At 44.9% G+C, this 25,084-nt stretch overlaps 1 protein-coding gene across 1 annotated transcript in view; it reads right to left on the bottom strand.

The window, feature by feature from the left end:
* Positions 1-25,084, bottom strand: part of LOC105450718 (MAP/microtubule affinity-regulating kinase 3-like) — a 198,636-nt gene that overhangs the window by 22,150 nt on the left and 151,402 nt on the right. The window contains exons 2-3 of the mRNA XM_011690691.1: positions 18,664-18,792; positions 11,956-12,122 (exon numbers count right to left, since the gene is read on the bottom strand). Coding sequence (XP_011688993.1) covers positions 11,956-12,122; positions 18,664-18,744 — 248 coding nt within the window. The 5' untranslated portion in view covers positions 18,745-18,792. The remainder of the gene's footprint in view (positions 1-11,955; positions 12,123-18,663; positions 18,793-25,084) is intronic.

Here is a 25,084-nt window from a genome sequence, read left to right as displayed (position 1 = left end):
TCTTCAATAAGGAACATACACGCGATAATGTAGCGGTGCTGTAGCGGCACGGCCGGCTAAGAATTTGTATAATAGAGTACACGAAAGAAAGGAAACGAAAATTGAGCGGCGGGAGGGGAAGGGTGGGGGAAACGAATCAGGGGAGAAGAGGGCGGAAAGGAGATGCGATCGGGAAGGACCTATAGCGAGTTCTATATCACGTATAGCGATGCTACTTGACGGGGAACAGAGGGGGAGCAAATGCGCCATTATCGGGTGCATAAAGCGTGCCAGACCGGTTATGCGTATTTACGCACGTTTCCTTAGCGCTCAGGCGAGGAGGCCAGAGGGAGGGCGCGGCGCGGCGCGGGGGAACGGACAAATTCGCTCGTGAATTACCGAGACAATGCACTCGCACGCAAAGCCACCGCGAGGCGAGGAACAATACTATATACTCCCGTAACGACTTTCTCTGTAACCCCTTAACCAGTTGCAACGCGGATATATATTTACGCTTGTAGCAGCACTCACACTCACATCACGGAGTATCCCAAGGTTCGCACGTTTTTTTTTTTGTTCATTATAAAGTCTTCGACGATCAATCATTTTCTCAAGATAATTTAATCAACGTTTCTTCATGCATCCCGGTTTTTTCACTCTTCCACGTTTTAGATAGATATTATAATAAGAATTCGTGGAAGGATAATAAGAATCATTAATGTTCGAACAATGTTCGATTTGATGGGATCCTAAAAGTAATTTTGTTACGAATGGATTGGACCGACGTGTTTTTTAATCAGCGCGTTTAAGAGCGGCAGTGGATCGAGCGAGGTGAAAGGCCTTCGATTTTTTTTTCTTTTCTTGTTGCACTGAAGTGAGTGCTAATGAAATGATGCGCCGGCTAATGAAGCAGATGCGTATTAATACCGAATTGGCATGCCTGCCGCTGACGAGATGGAAAAAAGGAGGAAAAGGGGAGAAAAAGAAACGATCGCCGGTAATCCTGTCGCTCTCCTGCGCGAGGCAAACCGGAACCTGGGCGCGTACGTCTAGCTTTACGCGCCGCGACTTTTAAGTGTCGCGGCGGTCATTAAAATTCATCGAAAGAAACGACAGAACCGACACGTCGTTGCGCAAGATTTAAGATAGGCGATTAAGAGAACGACGGTCAAGGTGCTCTCGCGAGCGGTGAGCAGCCTTGTACTATCGACATAAAACGGCCGCGGCGTAAAAAGGAGAGGAAAAAAAAATTGCATAATCCGCGCGCCGGACAGCGCTCCTAGATTGCAAAATCGTATTTGTTTTGCAGATTAACGAGATACAAGCCCACCGTCCACTGGACTTACATATGTGGAATTTATTGAAAGACTCGTAGGTGGATTATGACGAGGCGTGTTGCTTGCTTTTTACATATGCGTATATTAATCTCTATCTTATTCTTTTCCCCTAAAAAGGACTTCTACGCTTGTTGCATATACGCTTCTTCATACATGGCATAGTGCTTGTAATTTATTCGGTTATTTTTACGCCTCGATGTATTTTAGTTCCATCTAATACAAAATTTTGCTCAATTTCTGCAATAATAACTTTTTGTAATTTCCAATCCGAAGGGCGGGTCTTTATTTTTCACGTTAAATATCCTACTGGATTACAAAATAAAAAAAGCTCCCTTAGACTTCGGTTATGTTGAAGTAAATTACACGGAGCTTTTTATCGAAGATTTCCGGAGCGAAGAGACCGCGTCTCCCCTCCTTTAGTCCTTCATCTGTTCGATGGAAAAGTCTTGTTGCCGTCGCGGCGTCCTTCATCGGCGTTCAGGGAAAAGCTCCCTAGCGGTGCGTAACGGTGAACCAGCGGTGGCCCCAACAGCGTTTGTTTCCTCTGTTGTATGCAAATGCAACCGGATGGCGTCAGCGCGTGCCGCGCATTAACAACGCCGGGCTGACCTTGCGCGATCGATCGCGGCGATCCGAGATTCCCCGAGGCTCGCTCGCTCGCTCGCGCGAATCTCCCGATGCAAATGCAACGAGACGGCGTGCCGCAAGGAAAAAAGAACAGATGCGACGCCGAGCGCTTTATTTTTCTCACGTGAAATTGAATTGACGCCGCGAGACGCGGGGCGAGAAGCCAAGGGCGCGCTTCCGGCGACATGCAACGATAGCGTCTCGCAACCCCCCGAGACGCGACGTCGACGAGGCGAGACGCGGAAATGCACGTATTTTGATCGAACCGCATGCGTTCCCGTATAACCGTCTTCATTCATTTCTGAAAATTCACCCGCTCGCCTTTCCGCCGCGCTCTATTCTCTCTGCTTCGGAAACCGAGCGAATAATCGTTGAACGGTATTGAATGTTATTTCGAGACGGTTTCTCGCAGATACGCTTTCAGATCCACTCGCGGCGAGTCGGAAGAAAATCCCGAGATTTGAATTCATCCGATATACTGGAGACGCTCGGCGTCTCTCGTCGGCGAATAAAGCGTTTCGAGTCATTCGAATTGAAAGTGCACTCTGCATTCTAAATGCAGTGAACGAGAAGCATTAAATATCGAGATCTGCAGAGATTAAAATTGCATGCGGAAGTTTTATTTATTTAAATTTCGATATTATAGATGTGCAAAACTAATATCTACTTTTATAAACGACAATTCGGAGACAATTAATTGTTATGTATGTTTTTCCGAGTGTATGTACCATTGAAAGTTGAACCCATCAAGACGCTCGCTACGCTCCATCGAATATACAAAACTTGTTACTGTCGCAAATAAACGCAAGGACAATTCCGTTGAAATGATCTCGAGAAAATATCGCAGCCACGGACGATTTGCTCCGCTCTCGAGCAAGTCATTTGAAAACGCCACAATACCGGATATTCGAGAAGTCTTGTTAAAATGACGCGGATATATCACGTCCTTTGTAAGGATATATATAGTTGTATATATCTTTTATATCTTTTATGAGAATATATATAGGATCTGTAATAGAGCCGATTATTATTTTTGTAACCGTTCAACGATAGAATTTTTATTTAGGAGGAAGAACAACTTAATTATAAGATTATCTTTTCGCTTGGTGAAAAATATTCATAATAAAAAATAACATTTCTAAAGTATAAGATCAAATTCACTGTCCAAAAAGACAGAAAGTCACGCGAGATATATTCAAATATATATCGAGGTAACGGGTTGCGAACTGAAGCAACGTTGCATTAAAGAGAAGTGATTGTCCGCCCTCGAACAAGTCGCATTACAAAAAAAGGGTAGAATCGATGGTCGGTGCTCTCTCTCTCTCTCTCGCGCTTGAATTTTTTCGGCGACCGCAGAAGATATCACATTGATTTCTGAAAGTCGGACGGACCCTCCGTCTCTCCGTCGGCCAGGAACGATCTTTCGCTCCCGGTCTCCGCCCACAGAAACCCCAGGAAAATTCTGCTCGTTCGCCATCCTCCCCTTCCGCCCTCGCCCTCCCACGTCCTCCTCACTCGTCCCGAAAAGCTCTTCCTAACACCGACCAGTTGAGCTCTAATTGCGTTTCCCGCCTAGCGCTCGGTCCCTCGGTCCTTCCGCTACAGTCATTCCTCTTCAAGCTCTCGGACCGGAGCCTTTTGTATATACACGTGCGCGTGCGCGTGCACGTACGTACGTACACGCGCGCGACGTCGCTCGCAATCCCGGAATTCCTTGCCGAGGGGATGTTGCGACAGGATCCGCTCGATCGGACGCGTCCAATACACCCCTGCGCTGAAAGCAATGGTCCGCGACCGGATTTTCTCTCGGAGGCAATTCAAGGATCCGGATTGCGAGCCGAAGAGAGAGAAAGAGAGAGAGAGGAGGGGGGAGGGCTATCGATTCAAATATACGATGGCGTATGAGATTTAGCGATTTCCATGAAGAGAATAAACGTGAAAACGCTTAACCCATTAGCTGCTACCGCGCGCGTTCACGTTCGAGGATCGCGTTAAAAGCGGCAATAAACCTCGTCCTTGGAGCGACCGTAAGCCTGTCAGAAATAAACTGACTGTCGACTGTTGCAAGAATACCGCGGCACGTTACACAGTTTTATCGTTATCAATGCCCGAACGAGTACGGCAATCATTTATTTCTTCGCGTTTCCCAGAAATGTACATGACAGTTTGCGCGCGGAGCTGAAAAAAAAAAGGTTCGCTCCTGCACAGCATATTTTATGCTGTCGCGGCGGATTTCGCCAGTTGTCATATCGACAGCGGGAAGATTTATTAAAAAATGCTAATTTTATTCGCTGAAAATGTAATTTTGCTGAGTCTACAAATTATTTCCCTACAGTAACGGATTGATTTCTTATATTCCGAGTAGCTGAGCTTCCACGTAAAATCTGCAGTAGCCGCGGTTCTGCTGCGACAGCAGTACTTCTTCTCCAGATTAAAATGGAATTAGCAAATATTTGTGCGCGCGCGTGGCGCACAAGTGCGGTAATTGATAATCTTTGGCTCTCTCTTGATTCTAGAACAAATCTTTTTAATTTTCAATTCCTCGATGGGGAGTGGGAGGAGGGGTAAGACCGCTTTTTTTAATCAGCGGCTTCTTTCGAGCGCGGACGTGCGGAATCAATCTCGAAATCGCTGAGTCTCGATCTTCCTCGTAACGGGCGAGAAACCGCAACGAGCGGGACGGTTGCGCGCGCCCCCTGCTTCTGTCTCTCCCCCGTCTTTTTTTTTTATACGCTTTTTCCTTCGCACCTATCGATCTCGTCCTTCTCGCTCGCGAGTCTTTACGCCCCGCCAATCCCGTTCGTGTTTCCGATCTTCTCACCCTCTTTGCGAACGCGGCAAGAACCGCGGGCTTCGCCCGGAATTGCTACTACCCCCTCCTCCCACCCCCCGGATCTCTAAGACCACCCCACGGACTCGACATACAGATCTCCTTAATTGATTTAAGAAATAAATCACCCGGCTGAGTGTCGGGCAAACGGACAAACCGTACGTGCGTTCGATTTGTTCCTGCTCCCGCTTCCGTTTTTCTTTTCTGGAGACAAATCGCACCCCCTCCCTCTGGTGTAAGGCGTTTTACAGAATAAATTAGTATTAGTACAGAGCGGGCTGCCTCCCTTTTTATCTTTCTTTATGGTTGCACATTGATTAAGTTGGCCATCTCGCGTTACGACTGTAACAAGATAGCGAATTTGCACGGAATAAAGCGGATACAAGTTCTCCAAATATAATTCTACTAACAACTATGAAGTCAGGTTCAGTTTTTTTTTTACTGGGACCATCAATAAATTAGTATTTATGTTAACTTTCTGTAAGTATAATGATATTATCATCTCTCAGAATATGTCACCGAAAAAACACCGTGTTAATCACGTCTACATCTGTGATTAAATATTAAATTTCACATCCGAAACGCTCGAGAAAAAAAGTAGGGATAATAAAGTAGTCTGCGAATCCGTTCGGCCGCGCGCGGTTTCCTGTTAATTAATACTTCACAAGGAGATTCAGAAATGGCTATTAAGAGTAGGCTCGATTCCGGCTATCCGGCCACTTCGCTTCGGGATGATCCGGCGGCCCGGCCGCCGCCGCGGCGCTATCTCGCTCTCCGTCTCCGGCGACCAGTTTACTTGTTATGAAAGTTTAAATTAATTTCGAGGTAATTTCCGTGCGGTAATGGCGAGCGCCGCGCGCGCGATGGGGGCCGCAGGAGGTCGCCCCCCCCCTCCCTCCCGGTCTCTTCCAGAGAGAAGGCGGCCCGCCGCCGTCTCCGTCTTATCGCTGGAAAAACAATCGAGTCCGTTCCTCCGTTCCCTATATCACGCTCCTGTCAACTGCCTGGTAGGCGGGGAAGCCCAGGAAATATCGCCCTCGCGGTCCGACTCATACCCGTACAGAAACTTTTCTGCGGCACCTGCGCCTCCGGGGGGAGCCGCGATCAAGTTCGATGTCTCGCGAGCTACGAGGCGCACCTGCCGCGCATCCCGATGTTGCGATTTCGCAGGCGATAACTGGAGAGGTCGGATTACCCGAATAATTTAATATGCACCCGTGTGGGAGGCATGCAGGAGAAGACCCTGAGAATATAAAATAAAGTAGAAATGGACAAGATCGAACTCGTATTTTGATATATATATATATATTTTTTTAAATTGATGACACGTAATAATTGATAATAAATAAAAGATTTGGTAATACATGTTACAGTTATAAAATTATAGCCCATTGACGGCAGGGTAGGTATTTTAAAATATTGCAATTAAAGAAATATATATAATACCGTGTGTCGCACCAATTTCGGCTTGTCACTTCCGATGCCAATTAATTTTTATTTTAATATTTATTTTAGCCACTGTAAAGTAATATGAATTAAGTTTACTGTTTTATATAACTATATGTCGTTTGAGAATCGTTCTCTCGCTTGAAGGAGATTCAAACGAAAATTACGAAAAAATGGAAGTATTCATCCGTTATTCACGATGACTGTCATATTCTTCCATGCAGCGAGGCTGCACGATATCGATTACAAAACTTGGAAGGCAACGTGTCCATTACGGACGGCGCAGTAAATCGGGAAGCAATCCCGTACTTTAAATTCTCTCCGCAGCGAGAATAATCGAACTCGTACTTTCGATGGAAACGAGCGTCCTCGTGCAGCTCCAGCAAGCATAATAAATATTATTTCAGAGGGGGCACGCCGGTGAGTTGTGTCTAAGTATGACCGCGAAAGAGAGTAAGGTCGATTTCACACGGGCCATAAATTGCAGGCATAAATCCATCACAGAAGCTAGACCAGCTTTCTTAAATCTTTTAACAGAGTAGTAATTCCCTTATTTTCAAAATTCTCTTTACAAAGAATTCTGTTAGTTTAAACAAAATAACGTAACGATATAATATTAAATTTTAATATTAAAATTTTTATATTAATCAAATAAATGATAACCAATACAAAATGCGATAGTTATATAACTAATTATAATACAGTTAAAATTTGTAGAGCCTTTCTTTAAAGCATTTAAATAAATTTAAATAAAAGCTATTATAATTTTATATTTTATAGTACATCACAAATATAGATCTAGTCAGCTGTCGCTATTGAATTCACTGGTAGTCCGTTTTGTCCGTGTGAAACCGGCATAACTGCCGATTCAGTTTCGCCGCGACCTCAAGTTGGAGTCGTTCAAGTTGTTCGGCATAAGAACCGGGGGGAGAGCTGTCGCAACGAGCGGACGTGTCCGAGGTGTGTGCGAAGAGCGAGATATTGAGCGGTATCGTTTCCACGTAATAGGCAATACGTTATTGAGGCTCGGCACCGGCCTCGAAATGCACTCCTATTCCCATGTTAATGCGGATTATCGAGCAGCCCCGTTCGCGGTTAGCGCAAATGCTAAAGTTCGTGGAACACACCGCCGCGTGGTCGTGAGACCCGCGGGCATCGTTGCACTTTTGCGATCAATCGATCGGTCGACCGATCGGCCGTTTCGTCACGCCGATCGATCTCGGTGATCGATCTGTGGCATATTATTACATGTGTCGTCGACTTTTGTCACGCCGCGTCACGGTGTGCCGCCGAGGGGCTTTTCTATCTGCGAGATTTGAATGCCCCGTCCGCCACGAATGGAGAACTCAAGTTGCACGATATAATGTTTGTCTTTAATCATAAATCTTTTATGTTAATCGACACAAAAGACATATCACATCTTGCAATTAGAAATAAGTAGGAAAAAATTGATTTTACATAAATAAAAAATTGATTTTTCTTTTATACGATCATTCATAACACACAATGCTAATATTGATCTTGTATATAAAAATCTCGTTTCATAATTAACGAGACGATACTTATCAACGAAAGAATGATTAGATTAATTGTAGCAACAACTATAGCGACGTAATCAATATTAGGTACGTTTCCTGTGCCAGAGTCACATCTTATCTTCCGCATTGCCGCGGTTCCCCACGTCTCTCAATTATCATGCGCGAGGACGCGCTGTGTGACTGTCCGTTATCCATCTCTTGCCCATCATCGTCCCTACGATAAAAAAACTTTCTCGGGGCGAGGTAATTGTGCTCTCTCTGCGTGCGGGTGAGACGAGAGAATCGACGCGACATCCGGGCGACGACGAGATGGCACGCCGGCGGAATAGAAATGGCAAAATAAAACGAGCCGCGCGAGAGATCAAGGTCACCGGCGGCGAACGGAGCCAATTAGCCAGCCATAGACTCGATTAGCCAGCCGGCGGAAGCGCGCTCCGGACTGGCGAAACTGCGCGTATAACGGGTCGAAGGATATACAGGCACCGTAAGTACTATACTTAGGCGGATAACCGAGCGCCTGTGTCCATTAACGTCTCTTACCGCCGGTCGCTGATACTTTCCGAGATGCTTTTCCGCCTTTTTCTCTCCCGCTCGCCACGCACGTGATCTGAGGCGAGCGGAGAAATAGATGGAAAGAGGAGGAGGAGGAGAGAGAGAGAGAGAAGGAGGCTAGCTACGAATTCATCCTAGATTATATAACGGTATTCGCTTCTGTTGAATATTCACCGCCTACACGCCCGATTCTTTTGCACCGGCGAACTTCGACCTGACACCGTACGGTAGCACTGCAAGCTCCGTTCTCCAACAACGGTTTCAAGAACGGTGAATAAATAAGTTCGCGTTTATATAGAGTCTTTTCATATCTCACGTCCGAACGCGAAGAAATAGACGGGTAGATATCTATTCTCAATTTCATTTTCGCAATACTCTTTTGTAGAAATGTCGGGAAATGTTATTAGATTGGGTTATTTTCTCGTTGTTTATATATTCTCTTTTGATGAGCTGCACACAGATCTGAATGCGTATCGCTTAAGAACAAGTATATAAACGACTAGGTAAACGTATAGCAATGTAACTTTTCTTGTAGAAAGAAATACAGCTACAAGTATCTTACAGTAAGGATAATAATTTACAATTAATTGAGATAGGCGTTTTAGACAAACGCGTGGAATAATTGCTACCGGTTTCGGTCGGATACTACCGGCATGCGATGCAACGCGATGGTACTCGATTTACCATTTACTCTTACTACTTGTCGGGGCTAGTTTTCCCGCGTAAGTAAAAGCGTCGATAAACACGCGAGGCGGCTTTCGTCGGATATACCAGGGGACTGTTTCTCTCTCTCTCTCTCTCTCTTTTTTTCCGGCAGAATAGAGCATACAGTAGAGGAACCGTAATCCTGCCCCCGCTCGTGAGGATCCCGCAAGAAGTCCGTGGCCCCGCGGCTCTCAGGATCATGGCTTTGTCCGGCGAATAATGGCGGAGCAAACGGGAGGCGTTCGTCGGAATTAAAACGTGAGCCTGCGGATGTTCGGTGGTCCTGAGCGAAGAGGGCTGCCGTACAAAGGATTCCTCTTTCCCTTTCTCCTCCCTCCGCCCCCCTCCCCCCGCTGCCTCCCTCTCCCCTTCACTCTTTACAACTATCCCTTGCCGAGAAAATCCGCGGAGAATCTCTCGGAGTTGTGACGATATATGACAATGTCGGATGAACAAAAAATACAGAACAATTTAAATCTTCAGTTAAAAATTGATATTGCTGTAAGGCCTGTAAGTTTGCTTCTTTTTTATTTACCAATTTTTTTTATATCTTGTGAGCAGAAGATATATTCCACGTGAACATGGTAAACATCTTTGATCTTAGCGGGACCTATGACCTTGTATTATATATCTATTGGAATCTGTGATGAATTGTTCATGGTTCGATTAAGCGATTGAAGGGAGAGCTTCGATATATTAGAGAATATCGCGACTATCATTAGTCACAAATACATCACGTAATTTATCAAGGAGGAAAATTCTGAAAAGGCGAACAACTATCACTAAGATAATGCGGAGCGCGGAAGAAGAGCTAAAACGTTCTTTATCAGAAATAAGTCAAAGTAACTCGTGACTTCGTTTGTCTTAATCTTAAGAATACACAGAGCGCGGCAAAAACGAACGAATCCGCGGGCAGTGATCGTTAACTATCCTTAGCACCAAATCTTCTCCATTTCCATTAGCGGGAAACTCTCTCTCTCTCTCTCTCTATCCCTCCCTCTCCCCTCCCCTACCCCCTCTTCACCCGCGAACGGGCTAATCTCTCGAGGGGTTAAGCGATCGCTTATAGCGATTTTCCTAACCCTCCTTGCGAGATCCCTCGCACAGTCCGACACCCTTTCCCGCCTCTTCCCGCGGCGCGTTGCCTCCCTTACGCTGTAACGTGCGAGTCCGTGAGAGCGACGATCTATCACCATCATCCGAGATTGAGACTTTGCGCTTTCGACGAAAACAAACTGCCGTGTCGTACGCCATATTGCCGGCTGCTTTATATTCGCCGATCCTTCGTGAGCGAACGAAAGCGAACTACTGGTCCACGTCGTAACGCGTCACGTGCGTGCGTCATTACGTCTCCTCTCTCTCTTTCTCTCGCTCTCTCGTTCTCTCTCGCGGGGGAAACGCGGCCGCGCGACGCCTTTCTCGCGAACACGTTAAAAGTCACCGGTCCCCCTTTCCCGGGATGATGCATATACGACATTCGCGACGCCCGCCGAAATATTGCGCCACGCAATCTCTTTCTCTGCCCTGGGAACGCTAATGCACGGGAGATATACAAGGTGTATTAAATATACACCGGATATTTTTTTCAAATATTCGCAGATTTCGCGGATGAAGTCTAGAACTGATTTCGAGGAACTGACCGACGCAAGATTATAAGCGATAGCCATCTTTACTGGATTGATGTTCAATATCAGTGATTGAAAAAAGTACGCCGTGGCGTCGAGACACCCTGTATACCGATGCGGGCGAAGGGATTCGTCGTAAAAAATGATCTACGCGATTTCGATTTAGCAGTCTCGCTTGTATTATACGTGCGCAGTATGCTAATGTTACGGGGGTGTGATATATGAAAATGTATATAATATGCGGTGAAAAGTAAAAGCGATAAATGATATCTTGCGTTTCAAATTTCGATCACAAGCGTTAACTTTTTATATCGATACGTCGCGGGAGCCGCGAGATGACATTTCCAAGCGCTTCCGAGATAATCCTCGGATGATGCGGGGGTTATAAATGGGTATCGCGTTCGCGCTGCGATAAATTTAAACGCTAACAAAATTAGTGCACGCGCAACACACGCGGGGAAACCTGCCCGTTGCCGGTCAATTAATTCAGGAAGCCGCTTTTAATCGTCTCGCCGGACCGACGAGGGAGCATTCCCGGTCGAGGAAGCGCCCGGGCAAGGATCCTCGCGAGTGTAATTCCGCTCGTAATAAACAGGAACACGCGTCGTTATCGACACGGCGCGATCGCACGAGACAGGGGCCCATCACCGGACGAGGAGAGGCGGCTCTCCAGGGTCGCGATCGCGAGAGAAAGCGTTCCCTCGGTGTGTAATACGCCGGACGATTTCTTTATTTAAACGATACGGCCGGCCAACGCCGTACATCACCGCGGCCAACTGGAAAAAAAAAGGGCACGACACGTCGTGTGGTTGAATATTATTAGACCGTGGAGGAAGAAAACGACGCGGGTAAATGATTTCGCGCTCGGCAGATCCTCGTAAGATTGTTGCATCTTAAGTGCAATTTATACTGTTCGCAGAAACATGGCCGTCGACGAACATCGTATGTTAACCGCGAGCCGGAGTTCTTCTTTTATTAAGTATCTTCATTTCCTCTCATTTAATTTTTCTGATCAGATTAACGTAGGGGGTTCTCTCTCTTCTTGGCATAAATTTGATCATATCTTCTCTTATATTTCGCTGCTATTCAACGTTAAATATCTTGTAAACTCTCGCATTAAAATACGATTTGCGCGATCAAGTTCCCAAAGTTTTATAAAAGAAAAATATAGATTTTCCATTAATTGCTCCTATATATATACAATATATCGCCGCAGGGAAGTTTAGAAAGTTTCGCATGGACCGCGGTCGCGAGTTGCTGCGAGAGAAACCGCCTGAAAATTGGCTCGCAACGCGACTAAAGCACGAGTGACTCACCGGTGAACGACTCCTTTCGAGTGCATGTGCTTGAGCGCGGCGACCAGCTGTCTGGCATAGAGCCTCGCCGTGTTCTCGTCCAGTTTACCGGCCGGCTGCTCCTTAATATGTGTGCACAGGTCGCCGCCGGTCGCGAGTTCCGTCACGAGATAGTATACGGATCCGCACTGCAAGCAGACGTTAAATTAAACCGTTATCGATTCGCGCCGATAACGCGGTGATGCTCATAGGGGTCTTGGAGTGTACGACAACATGGGGATTCTGTGATCTTTGGGCTTTTAAGTTCTATAGATTCTCGCGATGTCGCCTTTGATATCAGAGATTCTAAAATCTATACAAGCCCGTACTTAAATTTCAGTACAACAGATATAAAAGATAAAATATCTTATGTTAGTTTATATGTTGTAGAAATCTAAATTCATCGAAATTATAAATACTTAAAAATTTCAGAGTAATAATTTGAAAATTATGACTTTCGAATTTTATTTGTAATCATTAATCATTTTTAGGTAGGATGAATTGAAATTCATAAGTGTAAATTTAGGAGCAAATTGCACGTAACAGAAAGAAAGCAATTTACAAAGGATAATTCACGATTACGCGTTTTAAATTTATTAAACAACGTTAACAGACGATGTACAATCTCTCCTCTTATCTTTTTGTTTCGTGCGGCTCGGTGGCCGAAGCACGCGGTCGTACATTTTAGCCGCCGCTCGTGAAAACGGAGCAACAAGCAACGAATTGGGGGAGAGAGGGTCTGTGGGACCGGTCGCGCGAAATTGATCACGTGCATTTAAAATGCACCGCGAGACGGAGGCGCATCGTAATTATCGAGAAAGCGTTTCCCGAATTTCGCGCGCGCGCTCGCGAAACACGTGGCGTGGGGCCTTCGTCGATTAAGCGATTACCTTAATACAGCGATATGCATGCGGCGACGTCGGGAAGGGGAAGGGGGGGGGGAGGTATGCGACGCGTTCACCGCCTGTGGACCGGACGAGTTACGATCGCTAGTGATTCGTCACGCCCAGGCCAATGGCGAGTCGGTGTTCCCCGGGCGCCGATGATTATTTAATTCTTTGGGGCTTGGACACACATCGGCACAGGCCTGACTGCTTTAATTATGAATCGCGTGCATCACGAGAACCAAATGAATTTCGCACGCGCGGTATTTGTTAGCGGTCGAATTTTGTTAAGCAGCACGAGATCGAACGGGATGAGATTTTCAATTTGCCTTTTCGCAATTTGACTGTCGCGCACTATTTACTCCAAGAGCTCCACTACTCGCTTAAGCATTCCTAATAAAATTTTAAGTATACTTAATTACTATATTTGTTTTTTTTTTTTTTTTAATCGAAATGGCAAAAGTTTTACAAAAACTTAAGAATAAATTCTTGATAAAATTTGGTATAGAAATCCTGAAATATTTTTTGAGATATGAAATTGCTGTAATCATAATTGTCGAACGAAGAACTCGTCGGAACAGCTGATTGCAAATTAAATTTCTTAAAAATATGATTTCGCTTGATTTATAAATTTTATTCCGCGCTATTTTGTTCGGCGTACTGAAGGGCGGCCGAATGGAAACTTGGCCAATAGAAACTAAACGAGAATCTCTGGAAGTTCGGAGACAACTTGCGAAGACAATTCGCTAGAGAGATGCGCATCGCCTCTGTATCTCGCTTGGCTTGAATCGCCGTTTCGTTTTGACGGGGACTTGTATAGAATACGGCGACTTGTGCCAACCGAATCAGCCGGAGTCGAGGGGACGGAACGCGAGATACCCGATCTCGATATATCATCGGGTACGAGTAAAACAGGAACGTAAATTCGGCGTATGTAAACGAGGGGTGGGCACAACGGAAAGGCCGGAGATGGGAAAGGAGCCGAACGCGTGCAGAAGTCATTTCTTGCGAGCGAAACAAGAAGCGTATGGCGTGCATGCGGTATCGCTTTCGCAACTCGTGCCAAAAAGGTGTGCATCAGTCACAGGATTCTATATTCACGAGTGGAATTTAAAGCGGGCTTTTCCTTAGCGCGAATTTAACGTTCGTGTATCCGTCGATTCTGCGATCTGGCAAAATCTCTGGATCGCTTCCATCGGTCGCTGGAATCGTCGTCTTTCCCGGAAAGTTGCCTGTACAAAGTAAGGACTGTCGTTGCGCCGCACATTTTGCAACTCAGACTTTTCCACGTAATACATTGTTTTCTCAATACATTCGCGCAACCGTTTTCCTGATCGTGGATATTCGGAGGCTGTTTTATTTGTGACACAAGACGAAAATAAGCTTATTCAAATTATTGAGATCATCTATACAAAGCGGGTATCTTGGTGCTTAATAATAATATTTTTTTATATGAATCTTATAATTCTCAATTTAAGTTATAATTGCGCGTTATAATCGTCGGTCTTTAAACCGCAGTTCCAAACTGAATAGTACGTAATCTCATAATTAACCTGCCGAAGCAATCTAATAATTCGATGCTCTTGATCGGAGCATCTTTTTAACTCCTGCGAAAATAACTTATTGCGAAAAATATTACCTCAGTCAGAAGGGCGTACCATTCAGTTTGGAACTGCGTTTTAAAGACGACCTACGATTACGCGGCGCGCAGTTTGCTTGAGAATTGTGTAAGATTCATATATAAAAATATTATTATTAACCACAAAGATCCGCTTTGTGCCGTGTTGGCTGATCTTAATCGTTTGAAACATTCCACGATACTGATACTTACAAAGTCACTTAAATTGTTCCTGACGAATCTCTCCGCGGTACTTTCTAGGATGACATCATAGTCCTACCAAGAAGGCAATTCCAACTCGTATAACCCCGCAGCAAATGCGGTTGTCGACGCGTACATTTTTATAGTGATTTCGTCCCCCCCCCCTCCTCCCCCGAACGAGGGGGAACGGTCGGCGTCGTTGTACGCCGGTAACGGGCAAAGTCCTACGCGATTCGTCGGCTCGTAACATCGGTACCGACATAAAATCGCGCGAGCGGCGCGTTTACGGCCGCCGTAGGCCGACAATAATGACCTTAATTGGCGCTTAAAGCGGCTTTCCTCCAATATCCCGAGCATGAGTAACGCGTTGACCGCTGGACATGCATCTTCGTAAAAATCGACAGGCACGCGCGCGCGCTTTCTTATTACGCACGAGGAGTGATTCAGAACGGCCGACCCTAACGTACAAATAAATAATTCAAATAAAGATATTCTCTTTTTATCTTCATTATTGTAATTGGTAGTGTTAATCAATAATCGACATAATTTTAATTGAACATTTAGGGAAAATGATATTCCTCGAAATGGAAATAAGATATTTGGATGAGATTTTTTTTTAATCTTAATTTCTAAGCAGAAAATTGAAATTAGATTAATAGTATCATTTAGGAATTTATATAGGAATGCAATTAATACAAAGTGATGTAAATTAAGTAAATAAGCTCTGTTTCTCTATACAATTTTATGGGCAATAATCTTAAATTGCTGCAGTGTGTGCATATATTTGTGACGGATAATAAAATAAACCATCTAGTAGTGACTAGGCAGGAAAATATCGATAACCCGTAAACGCCATGGTTTTGCCTAAAACGTTCGGGTATTGGAAGCGTTTACACTGGCGCTGCAATAACTGCAACTTTACGACACAAAAAATGGTCACCGATACATTGTCCTCGCGGAGATATGAAATTTTGTTGCCCTGCTACGTTATGCTCTACCGTAAATTTACGTAAACTGACATTTTTTTTATAACAGCACACTTCGCGTATATCACATATTTGAATATATATCTCTTATACGTTCACCGTATTTATACGTGTGTATTTGTATGTATTAAATGTTTAAGAGCATTTTATACAAATAACACTTTTAAACATTTATTGGTACATATGAAATAAATAATTTCAATAGCGTCAGTCATAAATTGTGAATTTTTATATTAAGCGTAATTTATATTCTATTAGAATAAATTATCCATAAAATGGATGCAGATGCAGCACACACACACACACACAACAGTAGAGCATTTGCACGTTTGATTACCAACGACATCAAAATACTCTATCAATAATTAATCCAAGGAAAAGTGGCCATTTGCATATTCAATGACTCCTGGCAGTATCGTAGATCGCGTGCTGCCGTCGCTCGTTCGAAAACAGGCTGCCTGTCGTCGTGAAGCCATGTCACCGGCAGGCGACCCTAAGGAAAGTGACTCGCCTGGAAAACGACTATACTTTACGGCCTGCATGCACGGCGCAGATGCTCCGAAGGATCTAGCAAGAATCGGCAGTCGAAATCGCGCGTAGATGCCGGGGCACCCTAGGCGAGCCTCCTGCCGTCGTAAAGATTACGACGTGGAAATGAGATATAAGGCGACGTTATATATAGCCAATTTGGCGACGACGAGAGAGAGAGAGAGAGAGAGAGAGAGAGAGAGAGAGAGAGAGAGAGAGAGAGGCGGGGATCTTTCGTCTCGATATTATCATATTTGCCGTCAGGTGCGAGCATTCTCATCGCCGATAGCTCTTCCCCCTCGGTGATGGGGAGGGGGGGGGATAGCTTAAATAAAACAAGACGCACTCCTCTCTATCCGCGCGTTTTATAAACGCGCGGGCGCGCGCGGAAAATAAGTACCATTTGCGGACTATAAAATCATTTCCGTCGAGAGAGAAGAATCGAACGGTGCGATCGCGAAACTCGTTTGTCCATTTATGAAAGCTCGCGGGAACGATCGTTCTTCGGGCGCATTTATATATACATTTGCACGCTCCGCGCTCCCTGAAGTATTCGAATACGTTTCCTACACACACACACACACACACACACACACACACACACACACACACGTTATTGCATCGCGAGACGCAGCTAAAAACCATACGTTCCCAGAGGACGGTTTTACATTGGCATGAATAAGGGATACTATATACGTGTAATTGGGATAAATTGGCTCGCTACAACTCCGCCGAGTGATTTGTGTATGGACTGATTTGTTTGGATTGATTTGACTCAATCCAGACAAATTGAAACAATTTTGCGGATATATAAGAATTGAGGAACGCGGACTTTACAAATGAATCCGTAACGACTGATCGTAAATTACGATTTTTCTAGTCGCGTCGCTGTCCGAAAGGAAGACGCGACGTGCATCGGCTGCCACATGCAGAGAAATGATTTCGACGACGTATCCGGCTTGAAAAATTTTACACGCTGCCCGGTCGGACACACACAGGCAGGCCGTCCTTCCCTCCTCCTCCCCCAGCCCGCCCTCCTCGTTCATCTCGCGCGCGGAAATATTTCTCGCAGAGCTCCGAAATTCTCGAATCTCGTCTCCTCCCCCACCTCCCACGCGACGGCGGGGTAGGGCTATCGCGCGGCGCCGTGTGCGTTCCCGTCATATTTTCCTACGTACTTTATCTTTCCCGGCGCGTACACACCCTCGGTCCTCGTAACTCGATCGTGACGAGCGAGCGCGCGGACTAACAAAATTTTCAGAGTAAACGAGGTGCGCGATGCTGCGCCGCCGGGAGAGCCTCTGATATCGACGTCCCACACATGAATTCAATTACGTCGTACAAGCATACGATAGAGAGAGAGAGAGAGAGGGGGGGAGAGAGAGAGAGAGTCCTCTCCCCGGGCTTTTTTTTCCTCTCGCGCCCGTGTTCCCCGCCGTGTATATATACCTTCGTGCGTGCGCACGTATGCGTGCGTACGTACACGCCGTGCACGTGCGTCCGCGGGTCCGCGTGTGTTGGGTCAACGCTCGCGTCCGTGGCAGCCGGGTCACGTACGATGCAACGCATTAATGGTATATACCGGTCCCCGGCCTTCCTCTGTATATATCGGCGCGGAAAGGAGATCGTAACTCAAAATAATAATTTCCGAGTTTACACTCGCGGATTGAAACCGATTTAATTTCGGCGAAATCAATTCCCGACCTGCTTGCTGCAGTCACGAGGGATATACACACGCATTTATATTTCGTGATGGACGAAAATATGGATTTCGACGCGTCTCTATATATTACATGTGATGGAACAAAATTTCGGATCTATCAGGGCCCATCTGCAGTCGATTTCAGTCTATCTGCATCGCTAACAAAACTGATAGACTGCAAAATTGAGATCACGAGAAACAATCTTTTTTTCGTTCGCACCTCTCCCCCCCCCCAGGGGTTTCGCGCGAGGCAAAATGGTGAAAGGGTAGAAGGCTTTTCGACATTGATACACATCCAGGCTGCTTCATAAATTCAGCTAAATGGTGTGTTTAATTAAATCCAGAAAGATGGATCATTCTCTCTTTCTCTTTCTCGCGGATGACGTTAAATTTCGGTTCCCGACGTCGCCGAAATTTCAAGACGTTCGCGATTTGTCACGGCGCGTTCTGACGAATGTCATGTACCGGGTGAGAGTGACGTGACCGAGAGAGTATAGAATAGCGTAGAATCTCTACGAGGGGATAGTGCCTGTCACTAGGAGAGGGATGACGCGCGACGAAATGGCATAGTTTCGTTTTGACGTGTAATGAATAGATCGTTATATAAGAGGCACAATGGACACGGCTGAATCTTGTTGATCGACCGTGGCGAATCGTCTTTGTTATTAAGAACTCGATTAAACTTTCGTCTCGGTCAATTAGAGTAAAGAGACTCGATCAATCGTCGAAATTCTCTAAACTGATTGCAACCCTAAAGCGTTTCTCGCTCACCCGGATAGTTTCGTAGAGCCTTACGATGCTCGGATGCTGCAGCATTGACAGAACCTTCGCCTCCCTCGTCAGGTTCTTCATCACGTAGTCCTTCTTGCCTTGCTCGACGTCTATTATCTTAATCGCCACCTGAAACAAGAAGCGGAGGGGATTCACATAATTAATTGAGTGCGTAATCAAACCGAGCTATTGTTGCGTAGCAAAATGTATCAAAAGTATTTTCAGCGTCTCTATGGCCCGGTCTTTTATTTTCTGATTTGTTATTTCTGTTCTTAATCTTAACTTTGATCTATAATGTAAAAATCATATTTTGCTATATCTGTGGTCAATTGTTAAACTAATGGTTTTGTAGCTGTAATTTTAAAATTATCAGTACAAAACCATCATAATGAAATTAATCACTGACAGTAAAACACAATTTTACATTATTATAAGGTACACTTAAACCACAAGTTTAAAAACCAGAAAATGAAAAACCAGGTCTATGTATGTGAGAGTTTATTATTACCAAGATATTTTACCCAAAAGAATTTTGAGATAGATTATGTTGTTTTACTTATTATTGATGATATTTTTACTTTATTGCGCCCACCTGCGCTGACGACGCGCATGTGTTATTCTATAATAAATTAAGACGTTGCTGGGAGGTAAGCAAATAATCGGCATGCGGAGGGTTGAGAGAAAAATTTCACGTCAATATGGCGCACCTCCGGTTGAATAAACGCTTTATTCGCGCGCGCACGCGGGGCTCTCTCTCTCTCTCCTCTCTCGCCGGAGATATTTCTTCTCGAGCGAAAAAAAAACGCGCGAGTTTATCCTCGGGGCTTTTAGGGATCAATCGTCCCGCATTCTCTCCTCGAATTGCTAGCACGTCAAACACCTTCCATATGCCTGCTTGGAGGAGCAACCAGCCGCTTTTCCACGGCACGAAGAGGGTGAAGGTGGGCGCGCGAACGAGAGCGAAAGCGAAAGAGGGAGAGTTACGGAGAAGACGGGAAAAGAGAAGAGATGCCTTGGGATTCGAATACGTTATAAGACGGCCGCGCCGCGCGAGCGAATGGGGCGCGCGCCTTCACGGTCCCCTGTCCCTTTGATGTGCCGTAAAGGCCCGGCGGCGGTAATTCGCACGAACCTAAGCGATTGAAACGGTGGACTCTCTCGCCGTACCCCTCGGCAACGAGGGGCGCGCGACGCGGGAAACTGTAACGCCGAATTACGTAAACTGGAGGGCACGCGAGAACTTGTACCGTCACCGCAAAGGTCTTACTTACGTCTGTCGTCTCCTGAAATTGGAGGCGTGGGTGGCGGAATCGTGGAGGAGAAAGGTACAGCGTATCCATATCCTCGAATTTTCGAGGACGATAAATTATTATATATAGGTAGAGAATGTGTAAAGTTTACCATTCGCTTCCAAAATATCAGTATATACAGACTATATAGAATATCAGTATATATAAAGACAGAATCGCGACGCATCTGTTGCATTTAAATATCGTCGACATTTTCGGTCCTCATTTGACAGTTCGACTCGCGCCTCGAGAAGGAACTGTCGAAGGAACTTTCCGCGGCGGTTTGTTCCGAGGACCCGAGTCCCGAATCTTGCGTCTCTCCTCGACTTTCCAAGTCGACCGGCAGCAGCGGGTCGCATATCATTAGCAGCGCGGTGGCGCCCGGCATCCTTTGATCTTCCTGCTCTTTCTGTATTGAGTGAGAAAGTGACACGAGCAGACGAGTGGCAGGGAGAGAACGGAAGAGAGAAGCAGAGGAAGTGAAGCGCCCCTGTTCCGGGACCGTTCGCAATGTGCGAAGCGTAAGAGAGAGAGAAAGAGAGAGAGAGACAAAGGAAATATAAGGAGATAGAAGAAGAGAGGAGAGGGGAAGGGAGGCTCTTGCGTTCAAGGTATATCTGACAACCTCCCCAAATGATTTGTAGCGCTCTTCGCCAGACACAAGATACTAATTCTTTGGGCGCTGTCAGTCGACCAGCTACCGCTCGCCACTGTCGACTCGCTCTCCTTCTGTCCCTTCCCCCCCCCTCTCTCTCTCTCTTTCCGCCGAGTTCTCCGTTGGCTTATCTCTGTTTGCATTATGTTACAACTCAGTCAACTGACACGCCGTTCCTCGTCCCGTCGCTCCACATTATGATCGTCGCTTCTTCCTCTTTAAACGCTGTAGTACGGCAGATCAATCTTGGAAGATAATGCGCGATAATGCGTCAGAATTGTATGCGAGAACGTTCCTAGGTGGTACTCCCGCACAGAAGAGCAGTCACAATTACGAATTTTATATGTACCATTTCTACCGAGAGTCCCTCTCTCTCTCTCTCTCTCTCTCTCTCTCTCTCTCTCTCTCTCTCTCTCTCTCTCTTCCCTTCATCCGTTTGATTCACTTTCTTATTGTTAGCTTATCTCTGTTTGCATTCTGTTACAGCTCAGTCAACTGATATTCCCGCCCCTCGTCCCGCCGCTTCTTCCTGTTTGGGCGTTGTAGGATATTGAATTGATCTTGCAGGGAGTCTCTCTCTCGCGATGGCACGCCGAAATGCTACATACGTAAGTCACTTCTCTATAAAGTTTCTACGTACGTACAGATGTTTGCGGGATCTCTCCCTGCATCTCTTTCTGCGAGCTTTTCTTATCTCTTATCTTGTATTATGTTACAACTTACCAAGTCAACTGACGCATCGCTTTTCATCTCATCGCTCTACGTTTACCCATCATCGTTTGCTCGCTGTAAACTTTCTGCGAGCCGTCGCGATATGACGGATCGACTCCGCGGAATTGAAAGCAAACTGATATCGATAGCACGCGCGTACACTTTTAAAGTTTCTTATAGAAAATAAAGTACAAATTTGTGGAACACAGATTGTAAACGTGTCCTATCCTAAGTATACGCTTAAGTACGCCGATGATGTATCTATCCAAAGATCCATCTTAATTTTGACCGGCAACAGTTATGCACATCAACATTACGAATATTCGTGATTTAACGTAACAGTTGCGCGAATAGTTGCTGCATTAATTGTTTCCCCTGTTTTTTTTTTCCGTTCGCAAATCTCCGCGCTGCCATCCCGCACGGCCTGCCTCTTTCGCATAAATTAATTCTTCCGCGCGAACAGTTTAGATTGGTTACTGAATCGCGAGGAGCGCCACGTGACTAATTCCCAAGCATATTCATCGTGGTTTATATCGGTTAATGCGACGCAGAATCTTCTTTGGAGCCGAGATAAAATGGGGTCGAGCGGCGGCGCGGCGCGGGCGGTGCGCGGCGGCGCGGGCCGCGAAGAGAGACGCGAATAAAGTAGTTCTATTTGCGCGGGCGAGAGAGCTGGGGAAAAGCGGAGCCGCGCTGCGGAGCCGTAATAATGTTTGCGAAAGCCACATTAAGGTATCCATTTTAGAGATCGCTTACTAACGAATGTTTCTGCGTGGGTCGAGATATACGAGCGAGCCGCCGCGCCGCTGTACCCAGGGCCTGACCTGTCAGGATCTCCTGCGGAGGGTACACAGGCGCGTATATCGCACCACAACCACCACCACCACTACCTACTATCGCGCGTTCGAACGAACACACGCGCATTCACGCGCATCTCCGGTATCCCGTATCCCGGATCCGCGCGGCTACGAAGCCAGGATGCGAGATTGTCGCTGTAAGCCACGCGTTATACCGTAAAACCGCACGTGACGCTCAATTTCGAGATTACAATCAGCTTTATATGCTTCTTTAATTTCGAAATAAATCAGTAGTTCTGAAAGACAATGTTGCATTTAGCAAGAGCAAGTAAAAAAGTAAAGGAACTTTTGCGATTTGTCGGTAAACAAAAATTAATCACAGATATGTGTAATATAAAAGTAAAGAAATTCGAGTAGTATTCTAAGAGAAAAATGTTCCGAGAGTCATAATAAAAATATACACATCTTGAGCACTGTCAAGAGATACGTCTTGTCAAGTGTCGTGTCTCGCGCTAAAATCACGTGCAGCAAACGCGAAGTCGTAAAAATAGACGCGTCCCATAATAACACCGTAACTTGCAAGCGTTTTCTGGAGCTCAATTAAAGTTGAAAATTTCAAAGACACAACAATAGTTTTCGAGCTTTAAAAAATTAAGGTAAACTAATAATATCGTGCAGATCTTCACTCAATTAAGCTCGTGAATAAGCTTTGCTTATAGACATATTGATTTATCATATTATTTTCATAGCGCAGTATAGAAGGCATTGATTTTCATCGCTCAATTGATCTTGTCGTCTAATATTTTACATGAAAATCCCGGAGAGAGAAATGGTCTGTAGACGTCGATTCGATATCTATAGACATTCGGTGTTTATAGACGTCGAATCGACATCTATAGACCTATCATTTCTTCTTAGAATATTATCATAATTGACGTATTAACAAATTGATTACTAACAGCAAATTTTAATTGTCGCGCGTAAAATATATTTGTCATTTTTGAAATAAAATTTAAAAAATCGTATATTATTCTACTTAAAGAGAATTATTAAATGTTCATTTAAGGAATGAAATTTATCTTTGATTAGAAAAATATGCAAATTTATATACACAATAATGTCGCTTTTTCCCAATTTTTTATGATCTGAGACAAATAAAATTATGATCTTGATAAATCAAGAAAAAAACAAAATTAATTTGTCACATTTTCTGCGCTTTAATCTCATTTTCTTCGTTTATTAATATCCCGCAGTTTCATTCCTCTTCCCTCTCTCGGGACGTGAAAATTTAAAAGAAGTAATAAAAAGTTATATTGAACATTTTTTCAACCAAAACGATAATGAATTTTATTTTTCAAATAAACGTTATATTTAATAATGTTATTTAATCGATTAAAAACAACCATCAAATTTTCACATTAAAAGAAAAATTTAATAATCTATCTGTAACAAAGTTAAAATTTCGATATACGTATGTACGTGCAGCAGTTGAATCGCGGTTATTATATTCTCATTGTGTTATACATATACGATTCACAAGCAATATCTTTATTATGCATCTCGGTCGAGATTATAAAATTTTATATTAGATATGCGGAATTAATTAGTTCTCTTCGGCAATGCTAACGACTAGCATAAAATAGAGAGTGAAACGATACTGTATCGGATATAATCTTTACTTCGTGCGTTGAAAGTAACCCGAGATATACATACGCAGAGAGCATTCGGCGTAAATCTATTCGGAGATGTGACTGTTTTGTGTCGTGGCACGCGGCGCCTCGATGTTCGGCGCCCGACTCATTGTTTACATTACGCCGTACGTTTGCGTGTGTCGTGTATGTACACGGGCAAGTCGCTTCGTTCCCATCCTTGCGGTAAGGCCGGCAGGCATCGGAGCGCGTGCCGCTCCATTTGTCGTCTTATCATCCATCCAAATACGATTATTCCCTACGTTAACTACAATCAGCGATTGCACGATATATTATTCTCCTAATTTATGTCTCATATCGAGGCATCGTAGAGGACGGATAGATTTATCCAAGCAGACATATCGCTTGAGTTTATTTGCCCCCGAAATAGAGAACTGACGTAAAGAACGGGCGAGTTATGTATGCTATTTTGAAATTCACTGCGATAATTATATATCATTGACGACGCTCGTTTTTCGCGATCGAATGTATTTTCAGTTTGTGCGCTTTGAAATTTTCACTCGCACTTACTCGTCCGTCTCGATTTGAAAGCACAGAATAGTATACGAAATGGTGACTGGATAAAGTGATTTCAGTAATCGAAAATCGTGATATATCAGTAATTTAGTAATGATCTGATTTCAAACGGGCAGTCAGATATTTGGCATACATTTTCTAAAAATCGCGCTATTCCCGAAATCTGATTTTATAAGAAACACATCAACCGATGTTTAATATTTAACAGCAATTTAGTATTGATGCTGTGTTGGCGCAAAATGCATATAAAGAAATATAGAAGCATTAACGTGTTATGTAACAGAAATGAGGCGACAAACGGTAACAAAAAAACTCAAGCGAAGCGTTTGCGTAGATGCAATTTTTACGTTGCAAAACGTATTTGTATATTTTCTATATTGACGAAAGGGGAGGTCACGAAAATTCTTTCTCGCGATCCGGGATTGGCGGGGATCGAAACGTGACTGCCGGGTGTCGTCCGGCCGTTATCATAAACGAGCTGCCAATCGACTGTAGTTTGCCGCGCGCCGCACGGTACATATATCGGGATGGAAGTAGCAGCCGGTCTGCTCTTATAACTCTCGCGCAATTGGAGGGCCGTAATTCGAAGCGAATAATTGACCGAATGGCGCGGCCGGTGGCGGCGTTTCAGAGGTTTACGGCCAGTGGCACGACCTCAATTTCGCTCCGGCAATCTCTGCCATCCTGCCTGCCTGCCTGCCCTGCCTGCGCCTGCCTGCCTGCCTGCCTGCCCGCCCGCCGAAA

This window comes from Wasmannia auropunctata, unplaced genomic scaffold (genome assembly GCF_000956235.1).
Source record: "Wasmannia auropunctata unplaced genomic scaffold, wasmannia.A_1.0 LD336057.1, whole genome shotgun sequence".
Taxonomy (NCBI): Eukaryota; Metazoa; Arthropoda; class Insecta; order Hymenoptera; family Formicidae; genus Wasmannia; species Wasmannia auropunctata.
The sequence above is the reverse complement of the archived record's forward strand: the minus strand, read 5'-3'. Positions and strand labels throughout refer to the sequence as shown.